The sequence below is a fragment of the Limulus polyphemus genome, unplaced genomic scaffold (genome assembly GCF_000517525.1).
Source record: "Limulus polyphemus unplaced genomic scaffold, Limulus_polyphemus-2.1.2 Scaffold2499, whole genome shotgun sequence".
Taxonomy (NCBI): Eukaryota; Metazoa; Arthropoda; class Merostomata; order Xiphosura; family Limulidae; genus Limulus; species Limulus polyphemus.
In genome coordinates, this window is record NW_013668109.1 from 37,645 (window position 1) to 49,037 (window position 11,393).

Consider the following 11,393-nt stretch of genomic DNA (forward strand, 5'->3'; position numbering starts at 1 on the left):
TAATCCTGACTTTCTAGGAGGAATATGTTTATTAATTCCTTCATATCTGCTTCTACATTTCAACTCTGAATTAATTGTGATTCTCTCTTAGTTAATAGTTCCTGTAATTCACGGATCTTTACATTTAATTGAGCTCCTACATATTTAGTTTCACTTCTAAAACTGGAGGGCAAGGTAATACCTTGACCATGAGCTGAACAATTTCTAGCTAATCTCAGGTAACCACTATCATAATTTAACTACTCTAGTGTGATAATCGAATTGATGTACATTTGATTTTGGACATACTACTGATAAGGTAAGCTCATCCTTAACATTAAACACCCAAGTGCCTGGAGTCCTGGTCTTATAGAAGCGGAATGGCTTAGGAATAATTATTCTTTTCTCACATAATTTAGTTATTCTATTCTTAATTCCTGCAAATATTACATAATTACAAGTTACAATAGATACTGAATAAAATCCTGAATTAGGATCACATACTCTGATACGTCCTTCTATACATCTTAACATATCTTCATCTGTAATTTCTAGATAGGTATGATGATCACTTGAAACAGCAATATACGGTTTCTCATTTTCTATTGTTAGAGCTAATGAATGGTTTAAACTTAATGGCAAAGGTATGATTCTATAAAGTTTAAACATTCTATCTGTTGCTTTTAAGGGTATCTCTATAAACATCCTTAAAGTATCCCTGACTGTGGCTGTCTTTACATCAGCTCATGTATAATACATGTAAATCTGATCACTATTAGTAAGGATCACAAACTGTAAATGTGGAGGTCATTTCCTTTTAGTTTCATCTAATACTATTACTAACGTATTTGAGGGTAGAAAGTATGAACTCAACTTTCCATCTGTAGCTACATACAATGGTTGTACTAGCTTAGCTAACTCTGTCCTACTATTTCCTACAGTAAAAGATAACTGTTGTAGATTATTCTGGATCCTAGTCTTAAAAACTAACATTTCAATTTCTGCTTTATATAACTCAGTTTGCCTGATTCTAGTGTGTATCAATGCATTAGTAATGTTCACTAAAGCTCTAAACTCTTAGTCATGCAATTCAATTGTATGGTTTAATGAATTCATTATAGTTGCCTGTTCACCTATTAAATGAATCATTTCCTTAGATACCTGTCTCTATCATTTTACCTTCTCATTTAATTTCTGTAAATCATCGGTGATTGCAGTTCAGAATAAGAACTTCAAAATGCTTCCACCCACATTTATTAAACCTTATTTCTGTCGAGTTCTGTCTAATATCGATACGCTATCTTTAATACCTTTTAATTCTAGTAACAATTCACCTATCTTGTCATGATATTGTCCAATCAGTGTTTTCAATTAGTCCTTCTTCTAAGTTTCTTGCTAGCTATAAGATGGCTGTTCCCTGATATCTCGTGCTGTAGTGTCCTATCTTTTGAACTTTCTACATCAAACTAATGCATTATTAACATTATGCTTTCCTACCGCAGCTACTTGTTCTCTTCAACTAGCCTTACCTACTACTATGTTCTTAGGTAGTATTACTTTTTCTTCATTTACATTTAACACTTTTATAGGCACTGTTTGTCTCTCTCGGACACATTACTAATACAGGCAGCTATATAAACTCCTGTTTCTTCTATCTCAATAGGTTCAACTAACACTTCGTTACACTTAAAGTCATCTACTTTAGCTTCAACAATAAATTGACTTCTTGCAGGTACTTCAGTTACTTAACTAATCTTACAGGTACTCTTTCTTTCAAATACTCCTGTTTAGATGCTCTGTTGCTTATGTTAGGCATAAGTGTAGTCATCTGAGGGGTTTGAATTACTATTTTCCTGTTTTAAAGTTTTATTTGCTAACTTACTCTACCTTATCTTACTATCACTCACCTTATTTTTACTACCATCATCACTTCTGTGTACTCTTATTCACAGGCTTTCCTTTAGAACACATATTATTCTTACTTCTCCAACTGTTTCGTGTATCAATATATTGTAGATGATCAGTGCTTTCGTGTTTTGACTGTTGATTCTTAGCCTTGCTAATGCTAGCGTTAGACGTCTGACTATTAACTTTAGCCAGCGGGAAGGTATCATGGGTCTCAACTGTTACACAAGTCTGAGGATTCAAAACTTAAGCTTTCCATTTCCATGCATAGGTTACCCAAAGTAAGAGATAAGTGTCATAAGCCCTTAAGAAATCTTGCCCTATGATACCACCTGTTTCCAAATCTATTTGCTTACAGATGTAAAATGACTGTTCTAACTTTCATATGTACACTATATTTACCTAATGTTTTAATAGTATGTCCTGTTATAAAAGTTAAAATACTTCTGGAAACTTCTTTCCAAGCATTATCTAACAATGTCAGGTTTTATCTACTAGTTCTGCACTTAGTAGCAAAGATTGAGCACCTGTATCAACAACAACTGACATATTACACCTTCGATTTTTATTACAACTATTGACAATACTTCATTAAACTATTGACACTCAATCTCTTATCCCAAAATGCTGGAACTACCTCTACTTTTGCTCTGTAATTCCAGCAGGGATTATGTTTTTTTGACTAAATTGAATGTGGGCCTACCGTTATTTCTTGGGAACTTTCCTCTGTAAGCTCCAGCCTTTTGGGCTTTTCTGTTTTCTGCCTTTCATTGACGTCGGCAATCTCGAGCTATGTGGCCCTTAATGCCACAATTAAAACAAGCAATTTGCTCATTTCTTTTCTGTTTCTGGAAGCAGCTCTTTGCTATGTGACCAACACTGGAAGCTGTCAGCTTACTTTGTTTATTTTGCCAATCTGCTTTGCTCTTTTCAAGCTTGTTTACTACATTTACAGCAGAGTGTTTAGGCCTGTATATCTGCTTTTCTCTCAAGTAGCTACTTCAATCAGATCAAGCAAAGTTACTTGAGGGGTATTTGCTTCATTTACATAACATCTAGCTGCATTAATGTACAACCCTTGTTCATATTCAGATTTTAAAGTATCTTGTATTATAAACTCGTTCCTAGTATTCCTGACTACCTGCAAGTAGTTCTGACACTTTATTGGTCAATCCATGCAATTCCCCGGGCTATACCAAAACAAGAACCAAAATTCTCAAGTAATTGGTTACTGTGATGGTGAGTGCTCTGGTTGCCTTTTTACTTGTACTACTACACTGGTCTGGAGTAGCAGATGTCACATCAAAGCACCGATTTGAGATGCTACCATATATATTTTGGGGAGTCTATACTGTACTACTAGATTGGCGTCAATAACTTATCACTGTCAACTCATGACTGGAGATTTTCTCACCATCCTCACTGTAGCTTCATTTTTTATAACTCTTAACTCATGATTCTCAATACTAACTAACCAGCTAACTGTGCTTCGCCTAGTTCTTGACCTAATTTTGTAATACAGGCATCCTTACTTGCACCATTTCTTCATGTATATGTGGCACACTCAGAATACTTAAATCTCAGAAGCTTCTTTCTTAAATTTCTTTCTTTTAAATTACTGAAGCAATTGTAAAATTCCTTCAAAAATATCCAATTGCTTCAATTTGAAAAGAGATAACCACGTCAGTAAAGCACTTTATCTATTCTTTTTCAAGGCTTCTCAGGTTCTCTGAGGTCAAATAGTGTGTAGCTAAAAACATGCCGTCATTTCTTTTTACATTGAATTAAATGTCTCCCACAAGTGCATGCATATGTATGTTCTGTATAATCTTTTTCTATTTTAATAAATTTGTACTGACCTAATTGCTTGCTATTAAAACACCATCTTGTTTATTCATGTAACATTTTAAAGATGTTCAAAGTGATAGCTTTTCTTTGAAAAACTTCTAAAGTTAGCAAAGGCAGTTTTGCAAGGAATTAGTGATACTAGGATCAGTAATCAAAATGAACCCTCACTGTACAGAATATATCATCTGGTATTTTTGTGAATTAAGAATTTCACTTATGTGTACATGCTTGAACAATATGTTACAACAGTTGTAACAACTTGTGCTGATTATTGGAGAATTAAACTTGTTTATTCTTTCAGCTTTTTAACAAACATATTTTATAATGATACCACATTCTGAGTGTATGTATGGTGCATAGTGTAACATATAAGTGGTGTATTAAAACTACATTAAAACCTTATCAAGATAACTGCAATGCCTTTATATTAACTTTAAACAATGTTGAAGCAATTCTATAAAAACTTAGATTTATAACATAACATAATGTTTTGGGACAACATGGGACCTATTGGTCAATCTCGGCTGTTTCATCTTCTAAACTAAATCAAAATAATAAAAAATAATAATAAAAAAGAACCTTAAAACCAGCCCTTATTATTCATATACTTATCAAGCTTTTTCTTAAACTCACTAAAATTTACTGCCTCTACAACATTTGAAGGCAACTCATTCCAAAGGCCAACCACCCTATTAGAAAAATGAAACTGTCTTAGCTGAAGACTCTTACCTTGCCAAAATTTATATTTGTGCTCCCTAGTCCTACTATTCTCACTGTTAAGTATGAAAAAAGATGATGCATCAACACTATCAATTCCCTTTACAATCTTAAATGCCTCAGTTAGATCCCCCCCACCCCTGTTAACGTTTTGTCATTATTGACAGTACTGTAACATTCATGTTTAACTTTGAATTTGCATATTTGTATCAAATGAAGTAATTCAAATGATCTTCCTTTAAATCATGCACTACGAAGCCTTCGTATCAGGGATACAGATAATAATAATAATGAATGTGTTGTATTTTATAAGTATGAAATTGGTTCTGAGCTACTGTAATAATTGTTAAACTTGTAAATAGCATTTAAATTGTAGTTCTTGTCTCTCGAACAATGCTGTTGTTTAAAAGTGAAAATATGTCGTATATATCTTGCCACATATGGCACACAAATTTGTTTAAAAAACTAAACATTTTTGTTTATGTGTTCTAAACAGCAAGCTGCCTGACTATTATTTTAATAATCTAACTGTCCAAATATTTAATAACATATCCAGGAAACTTGGAGCAAAACTTTATTGTCAGGGCTAACCCTTTCACTGTGGCTGAGATGTATATTTCACAGTGCATGAATATGTATGTTCTATATAATCTTTTTCCATTTTGATACATTTGTACTGACTTAATTACTCTCTGTTGAGACACTATCTTGTTTATTCATGTAAATGCTAAATATGTTCAAAGTGATAGCTGGGAAATGTGCATCCCAGATGCCAGTTGTCATAACTTAGAGCATTATATGTATACAGATTTTTTACTGGTAACATCTGGTCTTGTAAGTTCAACACAAATATTTGAGATTGTTACTGATTTTTAATCTATTTCTGCTTTTTAAATGACATAGTGTGTTAAGTTTTCAATCAGCTATATCAATTTGACTGTATGATTTGATAGTTAGTGCAAACAGTTGATCAATATTTTCTACAGATCCCTTGTTTTAGAATAGGTTTATATAGTTTGTCTTATAGTAACTTTAATGCACTTGTATGTACATTTTTAATAAGTGTAAATATATTCTGAAATTCATGCTTACGATTGCTTTATAAAGTTCCTTGATATAAACTACAAAGAATGGCAATTACAGTCTTTTTCTAATTTTTAACCATGTATACATACATATTTACTGTTACTTATATAGAGTGAGCAAATTATATGTAAGCATTTTTTGTAATACTGATTTTTCACTTTGTATTCTTTAATTGACAAGTAGGTATTAAACCTAGTAGCTATTATGGTTGTTGTTGTTTTAATGCAAAGCTATGCAATAGGCTATTTGTTCTTTGTCCACCATGGGGAAAACAAACCCTGGATTTTACTGTTGTAAATCTGTAAACTAACTGGTGACCCATGTTGAAGGGGTATTATGAATCTACAAACATAAAGGTAATATTTGTATTCTGTACTTTAATTCACTCATTGTTTTTTACTGTTGTTGAAATTATTTACTTTTTTTTTTTACCAACAGGTGTGGTTGAGTGTATGGCTGCTGGGTTGATTACAATTGCCCATAATTCAGGAGGACCTAAGTTAGACATTGTTGTGGAATATAATGGAAAACCAACAGGTTTCCTTGCACATGATGAAAAGTCTTATGCAGATGCATTTGATACAGTCCTAAAGCTAACAAAGGAAGAACAGTTGGAGATAAGAAATAATGCTCGTGTCTCTGTCAGTAGGTTCTCTGAAGAGGAATTTCAGTCATCATTCTTATCAGCAACTGAACATTTAATCAGTCCAAAGTCGAAGAAAGATTAAATGTGGTTGGACTTGTGTAAAGTTTTATTCCATGAACTTTTGTCTCTAAAATAGTTTAGTAGACTCTGCACATCTTACTTATGTTTAATCTTTTATGAGAGATTGCTATAGTGTGCTAAAAAATAAAGTGCATACTCTGGCCATTACTTCCATTTCATTAGTACATTGCTTTATGCATTATGCTTGTTTGAAGTTGTAATTTTTCAAGCTTAATTTTGGTATGTATAAGACTAGCTCACTGAATGCTGGTACACGAAAATGTACCCTTACAAAACAATAAAATACAGTGCTGTGACACTTACTTGTATTTTGTGAATTTTTATTATCATAAGAGAATTATAAAATTAGTACTTTAGTCAGCAAGGTTTTTTTTATTGTACATTTTGCTTTGAATGTTATGTTTTGGGGACTCTTGCATGTTCCTTCTTCAGGTGAGTGACATTCTTTTTTTCTTGGTAGGTAGTCAGGGTTTCCTCCTGAGCAGTCAGAGATGAGTTATACCTGAATCCTTAGTTCTTTTTTTGTTTTTGGGAAGACCAGAGGTGCCAAGTCAAATAAGATCAAGATCATGTAGCTGTACAATCATTACCAAAATACAACATAGAACAAAATACACCAACAGCAAAACATTACATATCAATTCTTAACAATATAAACATAACAGTGGAACTGGAACTTAAGGCATAAGGAAGAAAATAGCTAGTTGGGTCGTAGAATAACACTATAAGTTTATGTACTGAAAGCAAGTTAGTGTTAATTCATCTCTCTAGCGAATATAGGCCGTACTTAATAAAGGCTTAATTAATTTTAGGCCTCAGACAAGTGGGCTTACAGATTTCGGTGTCTGCGATAAAAATATTGTGTATTATTCTAGACATCCTGTATTTAATGAAGTACTTTGCAATAAAGTTACTAATTTGACCGTAGATGATTTGCTGGTCTCTGCTAGTAATAATAATAATAATAAACCATTTTTGAAAATATATTTTTTCTTTTTTATTTCCTTATTTTTTTATCATTAATAAATTTAGATTATCATATCACAGCGGTATGTTTCGATACCCGTGGTGGGCAGAACACAGATAACCCATTGTGTAACTTTGTGCTTAATTACAAACAATCATACTGTATGGTATTTTCTTAATAGCAAGAGTAAGCAAGGGGCCCCACTGGTTTATACTTCGCTAGGGACCGCCATTGTCTTAACGCGGCGTTGAACATATGACGATAATAAATGGTATAAAACGTAACATTTTAACATATAAATACTATGATGAAAATACTAAGCTGCACGTCTAGAATGCTTAGTACTCTACACGGTAAGCGATATATCTTGAAATTGCAGATATTACTAGATACCAATATAGATTTAAATTATATAATATCAATAATTCAATATTATCACTAGAAACATGACAAAACCAATATCCATTGCACGTCCGGCCAATTTGATAAATGCTGTACCATAAAATGAATATTGTACTGAATAATACGTTATTAAATTAGGTGGCAGTTGAAGACTGATATTTGATAATATGTATGTGCAAATAGAACATAAAATCATTAAAATATTGAGAATGCAGTTCTTAACCTAAGTCGCTATCCTTATTTAAACCTTATTTCGTACTGCATAAAACTAGTGCAAATATTTTTAGTTTTCCTATGAAATTGATATTAAATAACACACACCAATATATCCTGAAATGTGAAAATAAGGTAATCATACAGAGAGTCGTTATACAGAAAAAAATATTATATCATGTACTTCATTCATCACTGAATAATGCTCAAAATTCAAGAATAAAGATAATATCTTACCATTTCTCGTAGCAGGTTTTTGCACACGTACAGATATTGCTTAGCGTGCTTGCTAATTTTTTTGCAGCTTTGCTTTATGAATTTTTCGAAAGTTTTCTGGACTCTGAGATTATGTACAAAACCCAGTGACTTATTATTCAATCTCATTGTGTAAGTTCTTGTTCGATTTGCAACTAGATTTAGTTCCTTCAGTTATGATGAGTAAAGCTTACCCAGAATATCGAGATTACAGATAGGAGTAGTGTCAAAAAGTTCATGAAATATTTTGATGTGTGTCAAAAGCTCTGCCAGGTATTATCGCATGTAATCTATTCACTTAGTATCTCACTTATAATTCCTTCTTGAGCATCCCAACTCGATGATACAATATGGGCAAACACTTATTATGGCGCTTTACTTCAGTATCCGAAATATCACCAGCATTGTGTAAGGTTTCATAAAAGTTTTCTGCTTTTTAGTTCACTCGTATAACGCCGAACTTTGATGTCAATACTCATTGGAGAAGAAATATTCAAGTGGAATGTCACAAAAGGAGAAACTTTCTAACAGTTACTTGCTTTATTCTTAGATCTTAACAGGGGGGCTTTAACAGAACTGTGTTCATACACACCAGCTTTTTCTTCCTTTCGCTTCCGTACACTGTTAACATTTAAACTGCTTATTGTGTTACTGCATGTCTTGTGCCTGGAAGTACTGTGTGCAGAGATTTTTTTTTTAATTCCAACACCTTCATCTGACAGTTTCATGTTTGATTTGAAAAGCAAGACATTTAGCTCTTGAAAATGGCAGAGTTTAGTTACTACAATTTGTACAGGACGCCTTGATCATGCATTTTTTTTGTTTCAGCTGGACACTGCAAGAACTTTTATGTGTTCTTTTAACCAAAAATACACCATCCCGTCAAAGAATGGGTTCTAAGATTATTCTTCGGAACTAAATGCAGAGAAATCTAGAAACCTATGCTGCTTTAGTGTTCTCAGGAGCACTCATTTTCTTATACATAAAGATAGTAATCGCAAATAACACGAGGAATGGCAGAAAATGTATTACAGATATAAAGTAAGTTCCGAGTTCAAAAACAAAAAGAGACCAAATACAATATAAAAACATAATTCAAAGTAATTTTCATTTATTCAAAACAACCAGAGAAGAGAGGAATGCTGAGAAAGACAAAAAACAAGTTAGCATCATTTTCTAAATAGAGAGAGCTCTGTATCTCAGAAGATCTGAAGAAAAATGTCTTAGGCTGGAAAAAAAAAAGAAGAGTATGATGACTATATATAGAAAAATAACAGCGCTATCTACTCTTGAGTTTCTACGTCACTCATGTCATTGATTATTCGATAAGTAAGAATAGAGAAGACTTATACTTCAAATTCTGTTAAACTTCTACACAGTCGACTTCAATATAGTACTGTATGATGTTAAATCACATAGTTTTCCACTGATATCTTCCTAAATAAAGTTCTACATAAATGGTATCTGAAGAAGTGAAGTAATACCTACATTATTAAAAGAATGGTAAACAGGGCTAGTTGAATACGTAATACATAAACGCATAACATTATTAAAGAAATTCACTATTAAGAACATTGAACGATTATGGACAAAAACCCAGTTAGCGAATATTAAGATTCTTTACAAGGTAGGTACGTCATTGTAAAAAATATTCTATTACAAATTTATATATTTAATGTAGAAACACTGAGACCTTTTGGTAACGTAGTATGAATACGTTAAAACCGACAAGAAATCATACAAGCATACATTACAGTTTTATCAGATTTTGGTGTACATTCTTTAAAATCTTATAATGTAATAGCTAAATTATTTTGGATTCTCAAACTACATAAAAACACCACACAAATACTGGATTATTGCCGGTCTTAAAAAGCTGCCACTGGGGCTGATCAATTCTAGTCAGAAAAGATCTGAAATACACTAATATTATCATAGAAAACCGTATTAATCCATTCATTATCATTTGTAATTTTATTGGATGTAAACAGAAAATTACAAATTTTGAGGCTAAAAAGAGAAACATTTGATTTTAGCTACCTTTACTCTTCCGGTTGGACAGTAGTAAGTTTACGGATACAATGCTACAATCCAGGGTTCGATTTCCCGCGGTGAACACAGAAGATAGCCCAATGTGGCCTACGCAACAAGTCACGTGAGCTATCTGTCTAACATTTTTACTACAGCTTCATTTAAGAGTAAAAGTGGACCATTTTGAGTTTTTTTGTCATTAGGATTAAAGATGACTGATTTAGAGAAGCAAAACTATAAGCTGAAAGCATGTGAAGATACGTAAGTATTGATTAGGCAAAGCAAACTAGATTAGTAGTTTCTAGATCAAGTTTTCAAAAGAATCATACGGGTGGACAGTTATTATTGATCATACATTGCCAAAACACAAATTTGTTAAATTTTATGAAATTATCTTCATTAAAGAGCGTTTAGCGTCACGTGATATTAGGTATCGATTGCATGGGGTAATGACAATAAATTGTTAAGTTAAATTCCATGGCGTTGCTATAAAGGAAGCTATTAACATTGTTTGAGAGGCAAAACTACCATATATTTTAAAGAATCTAGTTGGTTCTGTAAAATAAAGGTCTGTTCCAAATAATAGGGTTGCGATCCCAAAGCTAGTGTCATTTTCTTACTTGCTGTGATTTGTTGGCGTGCATTGACAAAAAGTCATGATATCTAATCAGAAACAACTTAGGTGTGAAAAAAAAGGTGCGGCCAAAAAAGGACTGAGTGTGCGACTTAAAGGAATAAAATCAATATTGTCAGCCAAACTAGTAGCTACACATTTAGCATTGATAAGAATTTTACAGCAAATATTCACTCATTAATTATCTAAGCCGCGTATTTTGTTTTACCCAACATCATTCCCCAAGTTGAACAAAAAACACGGCCTGGTTAACTAATGAATTAATATTTGCTGTAAAATTCTTGTCAATGCTATAAATGTAGCTACCAGTTTGGCCACCAATTTTGAGTTCATTCCTTTAAGTTGCACATTCAATCCTTTTTTGGCCGCACCTTATTTCACACCTGTGTTGTTTTTTTATTAGATATTATAAAGTTACACTGTTAATGTGAATTAATTGGTCAATGAACATTGTTAAGAAGGATTCAACAAGTCTTCAGCCACCAGGGGGTCTATCACTTGTGTTCTATATCTAGAATTAATCAGGATGAACAAAGGTAAAATTCTGGCAGGTTTCATGCTTCTAATTAAAATATACAAAATGTTTTTCCATAATACCCTCGCTATTAAGACAAATGCACCCATAAAGG

At 32.7% G+C, this 11,393-nt stretch overlaps 1 protein-coding gene across 2 annotated transcripts in view; it reads left to right on the forward strand.

Annotated features, from left to right (window-relative positions):
• Nucleotides 1-6,564, forward strand: part of LOC106467135 (GDP-Man:Man(3)GlcNAc(2)-PP-Dol alpha-1,2-mannosyltransferase-like) — a 40,662-nt gene extending 34,098 nt beyond the window's left edge. For both annotated transcript variants that reach the window (XM_013927455.2, XM_013927454.2), the window contains exon 4: nt 5,974-6,564. In XM_013927455.2, the coding sequence (XP_013782909.1) occupies nt 5,974-6,263 (290 nt within the window). In that variant the 3' untranslated portion in view covers nt 6,264-6,564. The remainder of the gene's footprint in view (nt 1-5,973) is intronic.
• The last annotated feature ends 4,829 nt before the right edge of the window (nt 6,565-11,393 follow it).